Below are 20,768 nucleotides of genomic sequence, written 5' to 3'. Positions count from 1 at the left end.
ATCAAAGGTGCTGGGAGACTGGTCCACAAAGAAAATGGTTATAGAGCAAATGAATTCGCCAACTACTACTCGCAAGTATATACTTCTAATACCGTCAAAACAGTTGCAGAGACTGAGGACTTACTGCTAGATATCTCATTGCCCCGTCTAACTATAGATGATATAACGGTAACAATAAGGGAGCTGCGGGGGCGCTAGAGAGCCCACAGCGGAATGGCAGCCTCTTGAGACAGCTCCGCCGATCAGGCACAGAAAGCGGCATTGTATGGATCATGGCGAGTTCGTATCTCCCTACAATCAACATCCCCTGACATCGGAAGGTCTGGGCTCTGTAAGGAGTGCCAAGTGACGTGACAAAAAGCGCTCCTGAGCCGCTAATCGGCGCCCGAAGGTGTAGCGAGGTCTCCGGCGCAAAGCGCGAACAAAATGGCGGCACCCTGTGGCTGCGGTCTCGCCGGAATGTAACGGCCGAGGAACAGATCGGACTATCTTGGCTCTGCCGGGTCGAGATTCAACACTTGGATGGCAGTGTTGCGGTGGGGGCACGGCTGGAGTGACGGGGCTGATGGCTACGAGTGATCCGCTGTGGGGCACACGGGACGCCTGGAGGATTTTATCCTACGCCGCAGTCCAAAATGGCGGATCATGATACCAGCGGAGCGGACGGCTGTACATGGAGGACACAGCTTCCGAGATCGCAGTAGCCCGGACCTGAACTGCACACTGTCTGGCTTGGCTGTTATGCTGCAGATGAAGTATGCGGGTAAGCCCGCGCATGTAAGCTGAGGCGTGGGAGGATCTCCGTGTGCTGCTTGCGGGCTATCTTTTGACGATGGATATTCCTGCTGCGTTGGCTGGCCGAAGGTAATTGGCGACTGGGCGCTGCGAGGTGTATCCCGCTGGTGGCAACCACGCCATCTGATAACACTGGCTGCTTGAGGGTGTGACCTCTGTGGACGGCGTGGTGTAAGTTTTACTATGGGCATGTGCGAGGGGGCTACCATGCGCATGTGCCCTGCTCACTGTCACGACCTGCGAGCTACTAGCCACAAGTGGAGGATGGGGTGTCTATCGTGCAGTGGCTACTGAGAGACTGTCCCGAATGCGTGGAGTGCGCGCATGTGGCCCGCCTGCTGGAGGAGATACAGTCATACTGCTGAAGACTATCGCTGCCGCTCCTGCGTTGCCTTGATATATGTCGATCACCCTGGCGACTGACGACCCTCTTTTGAATGTGCTGGGCTGAAGCTGTGGGGGCTGATTCATTACGGCGCTGTGCTCGGTGGTGCCCTTAACGACGCTGTGTGGTCCTGATAATTTGCGTCTGGTTTGCTGCCTGGGGCCCATAAACTACTGCTGGGGGTTGTACCTACGCGGTAAAGAGATGGGGAAGCCGGATAAGATGCAGTCTAAATTGCAGTTTGATACTAAAAAGACCGCGAAGGAAACGGCGACACCCCCGGTGGCGGAGCCTGTGCCCACCATAGAGGCGTCTGCCGGCATGGAGGGAGTTTTGCAGGCCATACAGCGCAGCTTGCAGGACATTAATGGCAAATTAGACACAATAACCCTACGGGTGGACAACATGTCAGCCAAGCTGGACGGCCATGGAGAGCGCCTGGAGGAGGCGGAATCCCGTATTTCGGCGTGGAGGACGAGGCGCATGGCACAGCGCAGAAATGCGCCGAGATGGAGAAGCTGCTCGCCGTTATAAGAAACAAGGCGGAAGATTTAGAAGCACGATCGAGGCGCAATAACATTCGAATCGCGGGAATTCCAGAATCCACAAATACAGGCTGCATGGAAACGTATATCGAGGAGCTGGTTGGAAACGTGTTCGGAATGGAAAATCTCTCTGCTATGTTTGTGGTGGAACGCGCGCACAGGACTCTTGCCCGGCGTCCGAAGCCAGGCGCAACTCCCCGATTGATTGTTGTCCGCGTTCTGAACTATCAAGATCGTGATACTATTTTAAGACTGGCTCGTGAGAAAAGACAAATCACCTACCAGGGTAACGCGCTGGAGTTCTTCCCAGACTTCACTATGGCAGTTCAATTGCCGCGCAAGGAATTCAACCCAGCGAAGAAGAGACTCAGTGATTTTCACATTGAATATGCCATGCTCTACCCGGCGAGGCTCCGAGTGTCACATGACGGCCGACAGACAATCCTCCAAACGCCAAAGGAGGCGCAGGAATTCATCAAGAAACTTGGCACAAAACGCAAGGAGCGGCGACAGATGGAGCAGCAGCGGGAGTCCGATATGAACACTGATCTAGGCTGATATGGTTATTGCGCTCAGGTTGAACTGTACTGGTAAGCTCTATACATGTTCTATTGTGGAAGACTGTTCTGCTGGGATCTATTGTGCCCCAACAGGGGTTGGGTTTGGGCAGCGTAAAGTGACAATGGTGCATATGGAGGATGTGACTGAGGCTTTGTCGGGCCCTCCTGATTTGGACTCACCGAACTGCGACTGGTGGGCTGGGTATAGTTGTCATGTAAATTGTGTTCGGAGGATGGGCGCTTCGGAAATGGGGGCGACCATGGATCTGTACCACACTACCGATTGCCGGGTTGTCTGGTTTGGAGACCAGATTTGGATCGCGAATGATGGTTGAAGGGCGGACCTTGCTGCCAGGGTAGTGTGGATCGATGGCGAGACATTACCTTAGATTAGCGGGATGTACCGGCTGGCCCTGTGCGAGGAGACAATGGCAGTCGAATCCAGGCAGGGGCCCGTTGAGATCTATTATGTTCATAGCATATCAGGTAGACATGGAGGGTTGGGTTTGGGATACCTCGCATAGATCACGGTTGCCTGATCACATCCATTTTAAATGGATGGAGTTGTGAGCTTTCGGTGGATCCCCGAAGCGGGTGCTCCCCACTTTCAGTTACATTATGTTGTTCTATAAGGGTGGGGTATGGATTTGGCATGGTTGGGTTGCTGAAGTGGGCGGGGGGGTGGGTGCACAAATGTTGGGGAATGTTATGCAGGTTATGGTGCATGAGAAACATGGCTGAAGTCCAGTATTGCATACGATTGTACAATTCTATGCTTCTGATTATTTATGGTTGCTATGGTGTAAGTGAATATCCATCCAAAACTTGGAGTATGTCTTATGTCCGATGGCTGAGGTGAAATCGCGTGCTACCCACTTGAACTTTCTGACCTGGAATATCAGAGGGCTTAACAACCCTAGAAAAATCAGGCAGATATTTGCATATTTAGACAGACATCACATTGACATTGCCCTATTGCAGGAAACGCATCTTACACCAGCCTCACCTGTTCATAGAGGGAAAAGATGGGCGGAGGCCATAAAAAGCTCCTCATCTTCTTCCTATTCCAGAGGAGTCATGATCCTGATTAGAAAGGGTGTACAGTTTAGTGTGGAAGACACTATTACGGACGACGCTGGGAGATCTGTTCTTATAAAGTGTATGGTACGGGGTCAGAGACTAGCACTGCTGAACACGTACGGTCTGAATGTAGATGATCCTGACTTTTATCATAAAATATGGCGTACACTTAGTGAATTCCCCGATACTCCGCTGCTCTGGGGGGGTGATTTTAATATCGCACTCAATGATAAGCTCGACAGATCAGAGGGATCAGCTGAACCACACAAAAGGGCGTTAAGTAAACTAAGGGATGTCATGGCTGACAGACATTTGGCGGATATTTGGAGAGTCCGGCACACTGAAACTAGGGAAGCCACACACGTCTCGGCTGCACATGGTAGCTGGTCACGCCTGGATTATTGGGTGGGTTCGGATGAGGTGCTGCTGTGGACGAGTTCCATTGCCCATCTCCCCAGGACACTATCAGACCATAATCCTGTGCTTCTGTCGTTGAACATACCACATTACGCGCCACCATCATATAGCTGGCGGTTCAATGCCAGGGCGCTGTTGGATTCTGTCTACACAGATACAATACAACAGGCCATTAAGGAATATTTCGACTTCAATGCATCCAAGGTGGATGATCCAGGGCTCCTGTGGGAGGCTTTCAAGGCTACTATCCGGGGGGTGTGCCTGGGTACTACTGCAGGTATCCTTAAAGATATTAGGCAGCAACTGACTAAGCGTGAGGATAAGATACGCGCCCTAGAGACTGAATATGAAAGAACGCACGACACAAAAATTCTGAGTACCATTAGGGAAGTATTGTCCGAGTATCAATCCTATGCTGAAGATGAGCTTAAATATGTAACCAAGCGCACAACGGCGCGACAATATGGCGAAGGCGGTAGGCCGGGTAGGAGCTTGGCAGCTAAAATCTGCTCAGGTTCTAGGACGCACACTGTACATGCGGTAAAAGATGCCACGGGGACTCTAAAGCACGACATGCAGGGCATATTGAGGGAGTTCATGTGCACATACGAAACATTGTATGCTTCACGACACACAGCACCACCTAAAGTGATAATGGATTACCTAGAGGACGTTGCAATAGCGTGGATGTCGGACAGACAGAGAGAATATTTATCACTTCCAGCCACGGTGGAGGAGGTAACGGAGGTGATCAAATCCCTGCCGAATGGGAAAGCTCCGGGCCCAGATGGGTTCACCTGTGAATTCTACAAGGCATTTGTAGACCAGCTGGCACCGCACTTAGTTGCAATGTATGGGGATGCCCATGAAAAACAACGACTGCCGCCAACATTGCGTGAGGCCATGCTGATTGCATTGTTAAAACTGAATAAAGACCCTGAACAATGCGATTCATACCGACCGTTGTCCCTAATTAATGTGGACACCAAGATACTGGCTAAGCTTCTCGCCACTCGGCTGCAGCCTCTGATGCCCAAATTGATATTGCCGGATCAATCGGGGTTTATTTCCTCCAGATCCACAACCCATAATACTAGGACACTTTTCGCATTATCACATTACTTGATTCCTCATACCAAGGCGGCGGCGGCGGCGGCGACGGTGTTGCTGGATGCTGCCATAGCATTTGATTCGATCGAGTGGCCTTACTTATATACCATCTTGCAACGTATGGGCTTTCCCCCGTTATTCCTGCAATGGGTGACTCTCCTTTACACAGAGCCGACGGCGCGAATAAAGGTTAATAGATACATATCCGACCCGATCAAAATTGCGAGAGGTACAAGGCAGGGATGCCCGCTGTCTCCATTATTATTCGCAATTGCGCTGGAACCCTTGGCCTGCAAAATTAGACAGAAACACCACTACTCGGAGCTCCAGTTCCCGCAAAGACCATTGCACATCTCGCTATATGCCGACGATATGACACTCTACGTGCGCGATCCTGAGTCAAACTTGAATCCGTTATTGAGGGAATATATAAAATTCGGTCAACATTCCGGTCTTACTATTAACTGGTCTAAATCGGTGATCATACCCTTGACAGATGCCACTGACCCCTGTTTAGTGGACTTCCCACTGGAATGGCAGTCGGAACCTGTAAGGTACCTGGGCGTCTGGTATCACCGAGACCCCGAAGTGGTGATTCGCACGAACTATGGACGGGCGCTCGAGGTGCTGGAAGGTAAAATAGGGCGCTGGATCCAGCTGCCATTATCACTGGCCGATCGCATAGCCATAGTAAAAATGGTTATTCTTCCAAAGCTGTTGTACCTTTTTAACAATATTCCAATTCAGCCCCCGTCCGAGGTTTTTCGTAGGATCTCAGCCATGATCCTCCGCCTTATATGGGCGGGTAAGCAAGCTAGGATAGAATTGCGTTCCCTCACACTACCATACATGCAGGGTGGGTTTAGGGTTCCAGATTTCTTACTCTACTATTTATGCGCACAAGCGCAATATGCGCATTTTTGGTACCATCCGGTTCCATTCCTTACACACGCTGCAATTGAAGAGGGAGACGCACACCCTATCCCACTGAGTGCTATTATAACACATAAAAGACCTCCACTGCATAATCGGAACATAAATACTAGCGACACGACAAATAAAGCCTGGCAAACTATGGGTGGGAAAGTGTATAAACTGCCATTGTATGCTCCGGCGCTGCAGCTACAGCATCACCCCGAGCTTTCAGTTACTCGGGAGAAGGTGGGTATGGCTTTGCTCAAGCAGATAGGCCTGGTTACCATGGGAGACCTGTATGAAAATGGATCCTTCAAATCACATGAGGAGTTGACATACATTAGCAACCCAACGTTATTATTTCAATTCACATACTATAGACTGCAGAGAGCATTGCAGAAATTATATCCGACACATCCTGCAGAGCCACCCCACTTGACTGCTTTGCAGTTGCTGATCACAACCCCTACTGCTAAAAAGTTAGTGTCCAGACTATATGCAGCACTACAGACAGACATTGCTGACACCACGCACAAGGCAATGGAGCGATGGAACTGTAGCCTACTAGACCCATTGACAGAGGAGGAATGGGTTATGGCCTGTTAAATGGAACATACTCTGGAAGGTTTTAGCTAAAGGAAGGCACCAGGCAGGACTACCCACTGTTGCCAATGGTATTTGCACTGGCCCTTTAACTCCTGGCAATGTGGATCAGGCAAGGCTATCGAGTGAAAGGAATATACTGGGAGGAAGGCTGAGAGGACCTATATCTTTTTATGTGGACGATAGAGTGCTCTAAGTGACAGACCATGAACTTACCATAGATATGCTGTTGAAGATCATTCGCAACTTTGGGAAGTACGCTGGATACTATATAAATGGGGACAAATCACTAGTATAACCCCTAATGGGAGTTGTTCCACGTCTGCCCTGAGATTGCAACATGCCAGTGAAGACACAGACGGGTTTTAATTTTTGGGTGTCAACATTACTAAAGATTCAAACGAGTTTATGGCCTAAAACCTGTATACAACTTTGAATCGATTCCGGCATGATATCCTACATTGGAGAGGACTTCCATTGTCGCTAATGGGAAGAGCAGCAGTTTTTAAAATGATGGGTCTTCTGTGGTTCTTATAAGCACTCCAAAACACACCATGAAGAGTCCCAGTACACTTCTCTAGGGTGGTAGAGGTGAGAGATTCAGCTGCTATTATGGGACAGGGGTCCCTCCAGAATCGCAAGTAAAAAACTGACACGAGGAGTATATTGAAGAGGGGGGGAATAGATAGCTCGGCCAGGTATCTGAATGTGCTACTACTGGGCAGCACAACTGCATGTCATAAACTATTGGGCCTTTGCAGACCAGTTGGAGCAGGCAGTGAAAATGGACAAGTATAAACTAGGGGTAAGAGGCTCTTCTGCTGCACTGTATGGGAGTACCCGCCTCAGTGATCTTACCCCACATATCAGAATGGTGGGAGGCCACAGTTTATTTGGGATGCAAAAGGCAAACTCACTGTGGAGACGCCCCCGTGTGATAGTCAGAATCTTAAGGCTGTAGGTAGCCTCACAGGTGCATCTTGAACTCGTTGGGACCTGACTAGCATCTTAAAATTGGGAGACCTGTGGAAGAGGGCTACAATCATGCTGCTAGAAAAACTGCAGAAAGACTACAATTTGGCAAGGCTGAAACTGTCGACTACCTACAGGTTAGGCATGTCCTTTTCTTACATAATTTTCCAAGAACAGAAGTACCAGATGCCTCCCCATTGGCGGTAGGAGTGCTTTAGGAACCCTTAGAGAAAGGAGCTACCTCCTTCTACAAACAAATAGTAAATAGTTTGCCAGAGCAAATACAGAAGCTGAGGGAAGTGTGGGAGCCAAATTTTGGCAGACTCGAAGAAGAAGAATGGGAAGAGGCACTGCAGAGCCTGAGAGAGGTGGCAATATGGAGTGGGGTTCTGCATGGTGCAACTCAGGGTACTGTATAGAGCATATTACTCCAGGACTTCCCTAAGTAAAATGGTTTGAGATACAGACAAGCGGTGTCTGCTGGGTTATCTGTTGTGGTGTCTGCGGTGGTGTGGAGTGGTAGGGTCCTTTTTCCATATTCTTTGGGAGTGCTCTGTAATATAGACCTACTGGCATGATGTTTTGAGGCAGACCTTGGGGACTCACAGAGAAAATAATCCAAAAGGACATTACTTAATATAATAGATACATAAAGGACCACAGTGTACCAGATAATGTGGGTTTCATTGAGACTGATGGTAGCAAGAAATAATACTGTATGCACGTGGGGTGTTTTGGACGCTCCTGGACTGGGGGGCTGGAGAAAAGACAGACTGGTGCATGCTGGCGGAGAAAAGATAATATGAGGGCAGGAGGTGCCCACAGAAATGGACAAAGATTTGGGCAATGTGAGATGTTAGAGATGGACAATGAAGAGGGGCAAAACTGGCATTTCGACCGAGAAACAAGGCCAGCTTGGATTCCCAGGTCGGAGGGGCATGGTGAAGGAGGGGAAGGACATGAAGTGTACATGAGTGGGAGGGCAGTGTTAAAGATGCTTTCAGCATGGTCTGATGGGCAGTTATATTTTGTGGTGCGTCTATGTTTTATTAAAAATGTAAAGCACATTTAAAATTACAGTACACAGAAATAAATATAAATATTTATTAAAAATGCTAAAATAGAACCAATAAAAAAAGAAAGAAAAGATAAAATTACCAAAAATAATATTAACTTTATTAAGTACAAAAAATAATGAAATCACCTTATGAATTTCAATTAAAGCATGAAAAATAAATATATCTTAAGTAACAAATATCAATTCAGAAACACAATTGAATATTTCTTAAATAAATATTAACAAATTACACATCTTAGAAGTCTATCATCGGACGGTAGCACGGGTTGGGAATTTCTTTGTGACTCAGGAAAAGGGGGATCAAAAGCGGCACCCCCCAAAAACAGAAAACCCCTGGTTCTCACAAGATTGTAGGGCTATGAGACAGACTCTATCTAGAGCCATTAAATCCAAGGATCAGTTAGCCATCACCAATGCCCGGAAAATGTATTATACCACCATAAGAAAGGCAAAGCGTCTGTGGGACGAATCCCACTGGCAGGATTTAAAGGTCGCAGCCCTACTAAAAGACTCATCCTCCTTCTGGAATCTTATAAACATCAGTACCAGGGGCGGGGCAGATCCAATACCGAATCATATAACGGGGTCCCAATGGCATTCACATTTCTCAAACCTTTATTCATCCAGGGAAAGAGTGGGCCATGAGGAGCAGTTGCCGGCATTGGAGTATCCGGAACATCTGGAGCTAGAGCCCGACTTTGGCCTAAATGAGGTCCTTTCTGCAATTAATACAATTGCCCCGGGAAAGGCAGCTGGCCCCGATGGTCTCCCAGGTGATCTACTGCTCCATGAAAAAGATCTCTGGGCAGAATTCATCCTTCGGATCCTAAAAAATCTAGCTCTAGGCTGCCCAATTCCGGACTCCTGGAAGGGGGCGGAGGTGGTGGCTATTTATAAGAAAGGGGATAGAGGGGACCCTGCCAACTACAGACCGATTAGCTTAATCGATGTAATTCAAAAAGTGGTTGGCAGAGTCCTCTTGACCAGGATTAAGGAGTGGATAGATGAGGAGGGCATCCTGAGTCATCTACAAGCAGGTTTTAGGGAGGGAGTAGGTACCATCGACCAGGTCTTTAGATTTTGTATTATATACTGGAAATCCGTGGTCATCGAAAAAGGCAGCCTTTATTTGGCATTTATTGATTTAAAAACAGCCTTTGACCTGGTGCCACGTTCACAGCTGTGGCAGGTACTGCACGACCTGGGCATCCCTCCCCTAACTCTGGACCTCCTGAAACGTCTCCACGTAGGCAATTTTGCTAAAGTTAGGTGGGGACAACAGGGACAGCTCACAGAGAGGATTTCCGTCGAGAAAGGAGTGCGCCAGGGCTGTGTCATGGCCCCGACCCTGTTTTCTCTCTATATAAATGGTGTGGCAGACTATTTGAGAGACGACAGGGTCAATGCCCCAACCCTGTGCGGGGAAAAAATATCTACCCTACTCTTTGCTGACGACACTCTCTTGATCTCGAAAAGCCCTATGGGCTTACAAAGACTGTTGTCCCGCTTCTCAGAGTTTTGTGACACCAGGGGGCTGCAAATAAACACGCTGAAAACTAAGCTGATGGCGCTATCTCCCTCTAAAAACTTTAAGAATAACATCAAGCTCAATGGTACATCACTTGAGCTAGTGGATGCTTTTGATTATCTCGGAGTGAGGGTAAATAACAAGCTTAAATGGGCTCCCCATCTCTCAAAAATGCTCCTTGCCCACAAAAGAGCTGCAGGGGCAATATCGAGACATCTGAGGCTCTCATATAGCAGGCCGATAGCGGCGGCTGTTAAAGTCTATGAGGGGAAGGCACTGTCAGCAGCGCTCTATGGGGCGGAATTGTGGGGTTTCGAAAATCTGTCAGAGTTACTTAGATCCGAGAACAAGTTCTTTAGGGACTTAGTCTCGCTTCCCCTGTCCACCCCGCTAGTTCCACTCCGTAGTGACCTTGGCAGACAAAACATCAGTAATGTGGCAAGGTTGCGCCCTATACTATACTGGGCAAGGATTAGAAGATCCCCTGAACTCCACCACTTTGCCTCTGCCCTGGACGAGTTATTAAATCTGGGAGCAGATCACAAGATTCCATGGGTATCAAATTTGAAAAAACATCTGCAGAAGATTGGTCTGGAAGAAGCTTGGGCGAGCCAGGTTCCCCCTCCCAAACTTACGATAAAAAAAATCTATTGGGATTGGGTTACGGCCGATACCCTAAGAAATCAGGAGGGTGTGCTTACTGTAAACTTCTTGGATACAAAACCAGCTCCCAGCCTGGAGTCCTTTATGGACCTCATTGAATCACCTGAAGACAGATCTCTATATCTCAAATTGAGATATGGCACGCTCCCACTCTATGATTTTCAAACCCGCTGGAGCAAGGTCATTACGCACTCAAAAGGCTGCCCAGGGTGTGCCTCGCCCACAGAGTCTATTGGCCACTTCATGTTTGCCTGCCAGGCGTACAGGCAACCAAGACTAAGGTGGCTTAAACCTGTTTGCAAAAATCTGGGTGTAAGGTCCGCTAGGGTGGCATTGCGTATCTTGACCTACGACACAACTGTCCCTAGTGTAATCTGTGGGACTGCCAAATACCTGGGCTGGGCCTGGAGATTAAGACGCAGGTTACTTAAGGCGCACCATCTACAAGCAAACCACCCACTCCCCTGACCCTGTTGGCCATTATTGTTCATATTATCAACTATAGGGGATATGTGAAATTGATACGTGTATATATATGCTGTTTTTTTTTTATTTTATTTTTTTTATTCTTTTTAACCATGCACGGATTGAAGCCACTTGTTGTAGTATGTTTTTAAACTGTTTTTATCACACATTGCACTGCACTTTTATGATATTTTTTATATGTCGAATAAAGTACTACAAACACTCGGAACCCTGGGGTCTAAAATGACAAAAAGAAGGAAGTAAAGGTGGTGTGTGAATAAGAAACAAAAGCCCAATGCACATAGTGAAAGGGCAATCCCTTTAGGAACGTAATCCCTCACTCACCCTAGGTGACATGCTTCATCATATGGGATTCTCCTCCCAGAGAAAAATCCTAGTTTCTCTGGGGGCTACAACCCCCTCTATGAGAGGGAGGAGCTCAGGGATGTTTTGATAATGCACTAAAGGGTGGACTAAATCCACATATGAAGAGCTGGGTGTGAGTGGGGGGTGCAGTGCTAATGAAAAAATAGTGCAATAGAAGTGTGTTAAAACTAGTCACGGGACGGCAAGGAAGAATCTCTTAAAGACCAACCGTACCGATGCTAGATTAAAAAGATGTGAGAACCACTAGTTCAATATAACCAATGGTGCAATGTATAAAACAATGGTCGACATGTTTCAGCCAAGGCGCCTAACTAGGCTCGGCTTTCATCAGGACCTGGTTAGCTACTGCAAAAAGGAAAGGATTGTAACAGAACTACTCCACAAAGGATACCGTGACCACCCCAAAGTTGCTTGTCGGGTGTACGTCTCCTTGTAATTCAAACATCACCTAAACAAAAGAGAATCAGTGTAAGGAAAGTTGGTCACAAATGCTAAGCACTTTAGGGTGGTCACGGTATCCTTTGTGGAGTAGTTCTGTTACAATCCTTTCCTTTTTGCAGTAGCTAACCAGGTCCTGATGAAAGCCGAGCCTAGTTAGGCGCCTTGGCTGAAACATGTCGACCATTGTTTTATACATTGCACCATTGGTTATATTGAACTAGTGGTTCTCACATCTTTTTAATCTAGCATCGGTACGGTTGGTCTTTAAGAGATTCTTCCTTGCCGTCCCGTGACTAGTTTTAACACACTTCTATTGCACTATTTTTTCATTAGCACTGCACCCCCCACTCACACCCAGCTCTTCATATGTGGATTTAGTCCACCCTTTAGTGCATTATCAAAACATCCCTGAGCTCCTCCCTCTCATAGAGGGGGTTGTAGCCCCCAGAGAAACTAGGATTTTTCTCTGGGAGGAGAATCCCATATGATGAAGCATGTCACCTAGGGTGAGTGAGGGATTACGTTCCTAAAGGGATTGCCCTTTCACTATGTGCATTGGGCTTTTGTTTCTTATTCACACACCACCTTTACTTCCTTCTTTTTGTCATTTTAGACCCCAGGGTTCCGAGTGTTTGTAATACTTTATTTGGGGATATAATCTTGTGTGGTCTCAAAAAATGTTCCCTTTGACCCTCCGGTATATAACCGTTTTGTAATAGAATAAAGTACTACAACAACTAAATTACACATAATTAATTTTAATTAATAAATTACATATAAATATAAATTAATATAAAAAATATGATATATTTTTATTTTCTTTATAACCTACAATACAGCATATACAAAGTAAAATACATATTAAAATAAATACAACATTACAACAATTGCACAATAATTAATAAATTAAGGAATATACAATTATTAATAATCAAATAAAAATAATTGCTTCACAAATAGCATTAAGTTAAAATGCATTTAATTTAATTACATTTCCAACCCTATTCCCCTACAAACCCAGCAACCCACAACTAAATTATAACTTAAATAAATCAGTATTAAATAATATACACAATAAACAATCAATTAAATAATTAACAATTAAAAACATATTAACAATAATTGATAATAGGTATAACTTAATGAACTTCCCACCCTGTACCCTCACAAATCCAATAACCCACTACTAAAATTTAACTTACTATAACAAATAATAAAATTGAGTTAAAAATAAAAAAGTACATTTTAAATTCAAATTATAATATAAAACACAAAATTGCATATTTAATGATCAATTAATAAATTAACGGTGACAAATACATTCACAATAGATGAAACATTTCTAATCTGAATAACTTCCCACAATGTCCCTCTGCAAACCCAACAGCTCACTACTAATAACATTTGAAAAAATCACTTAAAATTTCAAACTACATTTTATACAATTATACCAATAATACCAACAACTAAAATTAATATAGTAACTAAAACACATTGAAATAATTAACAAAACAATCTTTTTTACAGCTATATTACTGAAAAGCATATTAAAAACAATATTCTTAAAAACAATATTCTTGAGAAAGATATTCTACACTATTATATTTTTGTATCATGATATTTTTTTCTGATATTTATGAGTTCCGATATTTCAAAGCTGTTATTTTGTCCAAACACCCACAGACTCACATGGAACAGTGACAGCATGAGCAGCCAAAGTGTAGATTTTCCTCACACGAGCAACAGGTACCCCAAGGCTGCAGCAGTATGAGCTTCCTTTACACACAGAGCACATAAAACATGGCTGACGATGAACAGTGCAAGCTCCATAAACACAAGGAATGAGTATAGGATGGCAGCAAAAGTGCTAAGTTTCATCATAAAACGAACAGAAACAACATCCTATTGGGGGATGAGAACTGCTTTACATTAAAGCTCCAAACCAGATACATTACTGATGCCCTATATACATTGCATTCCTGGATCCCAACATGCCGCAACTGAGACCAGTGATGTATAAGAATGGAGGAGGGCCTGCCAATAAAGTGGTGGAGAACCTAGGGACAAATATCTGTGGTCTTCCTACTCCCTTTCTTGCCTTTTGGCCCAAGATTGATGATAGTGGCCATATGGGTCCTGTGACAGCGAAGAACGTCATTAGTATGGAGGAAAGCCTCTTTCTGTGACCCAACAAACAAAAGTGAGGATGAGGTAGTGTCTGGCATAACCACAGAGAGCCACTGATCAGCCATTGTGTAACCTCAGGCCCATTCCTCTTCAATGTCACATGCATGTTGCAATGTTCTGCATTGGCTCCAGCACTAATCAGTGTCCATATGTGTTCTCTCACCAACATTCTCAATGGCATTGAGACTAAATACCTTACGTATAAAGCTGGGACAAAGTTTAATCTTAAGCTGAAAGTTGAGTGTCTTAAACTTCCAAACTTGACACACCACAATCACATGTCCACCAGAGGATACAGAAAATGTGGTTATACCTTAGTGGTATGAAAACTAAAATCAAATCCTGCTCATGGGGCCTGTGAAGCCAGTCCCCTTGCCTTTTTCGTAGCGCAAACCCACTGAGATCTGTCTAACGACCAGCTTAAAAAGTCAGCTCGCTTACCATTTGATAGTACCGTGGGGTAACTTATTTATCAGATAGGATAATAGTACCTATCTCATGTTTGTGTGGAATAATGTGGATTCTTATGTTTGCCGCACCAAATTCCACATGGTATGACTTTTGCCAGACCGCCCCCCCCCCCCCCCCAACCCTACATGTGGGCGTGGTACATGCAGGCAGGGACCGCCACTGGCAGCACTAGGTCTAGCTATGCCACAGCTCCCCGTAATTTCTGGATGCAGTAAATACCACTCAAATCGTAAATGCAACCCCTGAGTGTTTATGCTGTGGTCAGAAAACACCAACTCACTCTTAATCAGAGCCTAAAAGCTATTTAACTACTCCTTCATCTCTCTAAAAAAACGCATTAAACTGTGCATCAACTCCCACAACAGTTATTGGAAAAATCTCTATCCTGGCATCCCCACACAAATCACTTTCCACACTCTAAAGAAGCCAGAATCATGTTGTTCATCTACTGTTTGGCCTGAAAGAAGGCAATCCCATTTCACTGATTGATCCTCTACTGGCTTCTACTAAAGGAAAGAAAACAAATCTAATATCTATGTCTGCTCTACCAAGCCCCACACAGCTGATATCCAGACTACCTCACTAAGCTGTTCGTCCCTGCCTCTCAACTAGAAGAATAAGGTTTGCTAATCACAACATATAGACCACACGACTGATGCTTCCAAGAAGTATTAAGGAAGGACACTCCAAGGAAAGAACAATCTCTGTGAAGCTCTCTATCACTGTCTCTCAGGTGGAAACTGACTTTCTCTAGTTGAAGAGGCCGTTAAAAACACACCTTATCAAGCAGATGTTTAGTTAGAACACTGCATTGTGCTACCCTCTTATGTTTTCTTCTGTGTCCAAGGACTGACCTGTTAGATCCCTAAAAAGGGCTATTGCCTCACCTCCCTGAGCAAGCAATTTACTTGTTGACTCTGCTTCAATGCTTCACAACCTTTCTACCATCATATGTGAATGAAGTCTCCATCAATGGATCATAGACCATTTCTTGTTGATTGTCAACTATCGATCCATGACTATATTCCTATATTCTATTTACATATTCCAGAAAGTGCTCTGAGGGAACTGCTATATGGTTCACGGCACTTGACACTCCCCCCCACCCCCCATAAAATAAAGTAGATAAATAAATATATCAAAATATTGAGAGGCGCATGGGAACAGTACATTTATCCATTGCAGCAGGGGCCTGAAAGGAACGCCCCCAGACATTTCACAGTTTACAGAACGTAAGAACGTCAGAACGTAAGCATACCTTTGGTTTGGACGAATTCCTGTACTTTTTGATTTGTAATCTCCGAAATGCTTGCAAACATATTTAATATATGCATATTTGAATTTCATGTTGTATTTCCTCTGATCAACAGCAACTCTTTTGTTAAATGTTTCAACAGTTCGGCAGTCTTTCTTTAGGAAAACAACTTTTTGTTGTTTTCCAAGGGAGGAGACAAATTCATCCAGGGTTTCGTAGTCCGCAAATTCTTTTCCAATGACGTCAATTTCTGTAACACAGAGAACTTTAACATATCAGAAGTCGTTGCTGTAAAAGTTGAGGCATTGGGCCTCATGTATCAAATGGATCTCCCCATTCAGTCTCTTTGTGAAGACCATAGCACAATATTTCGCTACATATCTCTTTGAAGTTTGCCTGTATTAATTTTTGTCATGTGCTTGCATAGGGGGGGTTTAAAAGGGCCTGCAGTATGGAAGCATGCAGCAGCTGGCCTACAAAATAGGATTGCAGTGAGTACTCAAAACAAAATATATTTCTAGTTTGCTGTTTGATACGTTGTCACCTGTATAGACACAGTCTGACTATGTTCACAGTAACAGTGTGATATACAGTATTGTTTACACAGTAGTCTTCCATAATTTCTAACTTGTGTGGCTCCACCAATTTGTAGAATACACTAGATGCTGTTTACCCACAAATATATATATAACTCAGTGGTGCATGCACACATGGCTATATGGTTCTCAGGGCTAGGCCCTGTCCCCATAGATTATTGTGTAGAGGCCAGCATCTCATTCTACACTGCCAAACCACAGATCATACAGAGAAGGATTCCTGAGCTGGGCAAAGAATAAGACAAGGGCATTGTGAATTGGTGGCGGACTAATTAGAAGTTAATTTGCCAAAACGCCAAGGTCAGCAGAATATCTCACATCCTTTGACATTTTAGGTTTTTCCTTTGTCCACTCTCATCCCCTTAACAGTCTCTTATTTACTTTGGAGAGGCAAATGGCAAGGAGTGGCAATTACAGGGCTCAAAGACCCCTGCTTACAAAGACGCGATTCAGCAAAATGCCATCGATAGCGAAAGTGGCATCGCACTCTTAGACGCCTCCAATTTGTTGTGGGGCCATTTTAGTGATAAAAAATGCAAAGTGTCGAAAGCAAACTTCACCATTAGAATCACTGTGTACTTCCCTTCCTGCCTCTGACTTCAGGGCTCTCAAGACCTGTGATGGACAGGTCAGTGTCAGGGCTACCAAAGGGCAAGGCGTGGCAGCATCTGCTATCCATGGATGTTCCTAAACACCTCTATGCTTGTTTACCTTCATTTCCTGTTGCTGCTTTCTTCAGGAACCCTAAAACCCTCTATCAGGCAAATGCAGTACCATAAGTATCATAAAGCAAGCCACGGGTAGCATCTACTAGCCAGGTCAAGTTTAAATTGGTGTAAATGCTACTCACAAAATAATTAAACAGTGCATCTTTTAAAGCTTATTTTCACACAACTTCCATCCATCATATTTCAAAGCAAAGATAATATAATGAAAAAGAAACCAGAATATTGGTTAACCCTGGGTGGTGAACTCTGCTCCGTTTGTGGAGTTTTTTTCCTTGCTAACGCTGGTCAACATCAAGTTGGCGAGTGAGGAAAATGAACCTCCTGTAGAGATTTCTCAATGCGGGTGGTCGGATTTCTCAATGTGAGGGGTTGCGATCACTCTCGTTGATAAACCTTCCGTTCGCATTGAGAAAGCTGCCGCTCGAGTAGAACATCTACTGGAACAGCAGAAAGGGAGCTGAGCCCCCTTGCGCTGCGCATGGTACTGTTTGCAATGATTTTACAGCGCGGGACAAACACCCGGCGCTCAAAAACCATGCAAACAGCATGACCATAACGCACTCTGCCGCTCGTGGAACTCCACGTAGAGCGACTGAGTTTTTTTGTCACTCCGCGAGCTCTGCCCAGGCTTAATATCGGTGTATTACATAAGAAATGTCTTCATTATACAGACACATAATGAATCATCCAAATTTGAGAGTTTGCTGGAGAGTAAGGCAAGACTAATTTAGTGGCATAGATATTCTCCAACAGGGGGGTTGTTTTAAACTTTTTATAACAATACTCTTTAGCTGCATTGGCTGTAGTGTAATGAGCAGTGACTTAAGCAGCCATATGTTTTTTTCGAAACTTCTAGTTATATTACAATAGGCTGTTATTGTCATAAAAGTTGATCATTGTTCAGAGGCAGACTATGCTAATGTTCAGGCTGGTTAACGGCGTTGATAGAACGAGCGTGATAAAATATTAACCAGTTGTGGTGTGGAGAAATTAAAGGGTGACCACAATCATTACGTCATGTTATGAAGGCATCAAGTCAATCTTGTTTCCGAATAAAATGATTTTTCACCACATCTGGAACCCTAGGTTCCTAGGAATCTTCCCAATGAATCTGAAAATAGATACCCAGGCTACACCAAGATGGGATGCGAATTAGGTTATCGAGTGGGCCTACAAATTTGACCCACAATACGTGCCTAGGTGTAAATCATGGGGTCCTCAAACTATCCTATTCATTCGATTTTAAAATGATGAGAACCATTCTTTACCTGTTGGAGTAGGGATGCTATCTTGAGAGTCACAGTCCTGGTGGCCTACACCATCACCATCACCCTCTTCCTCTTCTTTAACCTTTACTACAAGTATGTCAGGGATGGGCACTTGCTCTGCTGATGGAAATTAAAAGCCAAGTTAAATATTAGAATATTATAATCAAAAGATGGCATGTTCAATCAGCACAAGAAACTTCCAACTACAACAAGACTGATATAACTTGTCTACGCTGAGAACGGATCATTTTGGCCAAATGTTAAAAACTATGGAGGAGAGACAATGAGACAATATTGTGCAATTTACAGATAACTTATTACTGTTTGACCAATCCAAGAACCTAACATTCAAAACACATTTCTTGCTTACCAGTGCTCTGGAAAGGGCTACTTTCTCCTCCTTCATCAGGGTGGCCCATCAAACTTATAGGTAACTTTGCTTCATTTCTCAAACAAAGGTCCGAATGAAAAGACGGGAATCCTGCTGAATGATACATAGCTGAAAAATTCTGGGGTATGAAGTTCACAACAACATTGGAAATAGCCATTCTGTGCCCATAAGACAACAGAGGTCTACTTTTTTCAGTGAATTCAATATGCTATGTTATTACCTTGCTTGGTGTCGTCCATTGCCATTTCTCGATGTGGAATGTGTCTCTGTGTGTTCTCCCAGCCTAAAAAGAAATTAATAAAAATATCATGGTGGAAGGGCGTTTGTTTGAATAATGTTTCAGGGAGAGTAGGAAATGTTTTGTAGCGATCACATATGCACTGAGAGCGTTCAAGAGCATATGCCCATAATCCTATAAATGTGCCCCGCATATTTTTTGTTGGAACTTTAGTTGGCAAGGAATCAACATTCTGGCTGATCGCAGGTCCCCACTTGGTACGTAACAGGTGGCAATTAAGCTGGCCCATTGTTCAAAACTCTCTCCTTATGTGTAGTGCATAGAACAATGAACTTCTCTTGCAGGCCAGTTCAGATCACATTACAGAAGCCCAACTCTCCATGCCAAGAGACCTAGCCACTCCCCTGAGTGGTTTATTTGAAGAAACTGCAGGGGGAATATTCGTTGTCTGACCCCATGAATAAGGGAGACAACTAAAGGACATGTTTTAGTGACCCCTTTCAAGAACCTTTAAGGAAGCCATTATAGAAAGAGGCACACCAGCTGCAAAGACTCATATTTTGGAAGGCAGTAAAAACAAAGAGAGGGACACAAACTGCTGTATGACATTTTGATTAACAGTCACATTGGCAACAATCTTCATCAGAAATTAAACAAAATGTATAAAAATATATTTTAGAGGTATAGTGTAGTTTTAACTTATTGAAAGCAAAGATTTTGGAGCGGCTTTGTTTTTGCATCCATATATGGAGGGTACAGTCCCACAATATTGTGGACAAAACATTGCCCTACAAAAATATTGTGGCTAAAACATCGATAACTAAAATATCCTGAACGCAAACATCTATATAGGGATCTATAGGTATATATTACTTTTAACGCCATACATATGTTCAATGACTAAATATAAGTACATGGATGATGAGTCGAGGACAGTACATCTATACTTATCTTGAAATACTTAACTTCACAATATATAATGTTACTCAATATTCTGCACACAATATTGTTTTTAGGACACTATTTCTATCCTCAACATTCTTCCATACAACCTGGTTGAGTTGAGTAAATAATGGCTATAAATATTGTGTTCTACTCTCAGGGAGATTTCAGTTGTCAGTTAAGTTATTTTAGGTGGAGAGATACCTATAACAATCTGTATTCTTCTTCGATGCTTATGTAAATACCATAAAAGAAATTCGGAGTTGAGTGGTAATGGAAAATACTGTGATTTCTGAATCAAAAGTTATACACGGAGGAGATTTCACTGGAGAAGTTTCCTCCACCATACTATGCATATCTTGGAGGAAATTCCTCAAGTTGAGACTCCTCAAGATTTAGCACTTACTCCAGATATTTAGGGATTTTCCATTGGACCCTGACTCAAAACCACATTATAAGACTTTTGTATGAGTTTCAATGCGAGTTTGGTTATCAGATGAAAATGAACCAAGAGTGATACCTGCACATGCATCAGATGAAGGTTCATGACAAAGCTGGTTTAAGTCCCTGGACATTTCAGAAAAGTCACGGGAGTAGAAGGAATCACCGAAATCCCCATGAACAACTGGTTTGACTGAAAAAGAAATAAAAACTATGTGTATAGTGTAGGTAGAGGTGACTTATACTAGGAACAAAATTACAGTAAAACCATTCAATAGTCGCAGAATTTTTCTAATCAATTTTAGAC

General features: G+C 44.1%; 1 protein-coding gene across 1 annotated transcript in view; it reads right to left on the bottom strand.

Annotated features, from left to right (window-relative positions):
- The window catches only part of LOC146798806 (uncharacterized), a 128,979-nt gene that overhangs the window by 20,924 nt on the left and 87,287 nt on the right, over positions 1-20,768 (bottom strand). The window contains exons 5-9 of the mRNA XM_085626116.1: positions 20,541-20,654; positions 19,061-19,123; positions 18,820-18,930; positions 18,450-18,569; positions 15,861-16,107 (exon numbers count right to left, since the gene is read on the bottom strand). Of these exons, the coding sequence (XP_085482242.1) occupies positions 15,861-16,107; positions 18,450-18,569; positions 18,820-18,930; positions 19,061-19,123; positions 20,541-20,654 (655 nt within the window). The remainder of the gene's footprint in view (positions 1-15,860; positions 16,108-18,449; positions 18,570-18,819; positions 18,931-19,060; positions 19,124-20,540; positions 20,655-20,768) is intronic.

This window comes from Triturus cristatus, chromosome 9, assembly GCF_964204655.1.
Source record: "Triturus cristatus chromosome 9, aTriCri1.1, whole genome shotgun sequence".
Lineage (NCBI taxonomy): Eukaryota > Metazoa > Chordata > Amphibia > Caudata > Salamandridae > Triturus > Triturus cristatus.
Note: the sequence above shows the minus strand (reverse complement) of the source record. Positions and strands in the feature narration are given on the sequence as shown.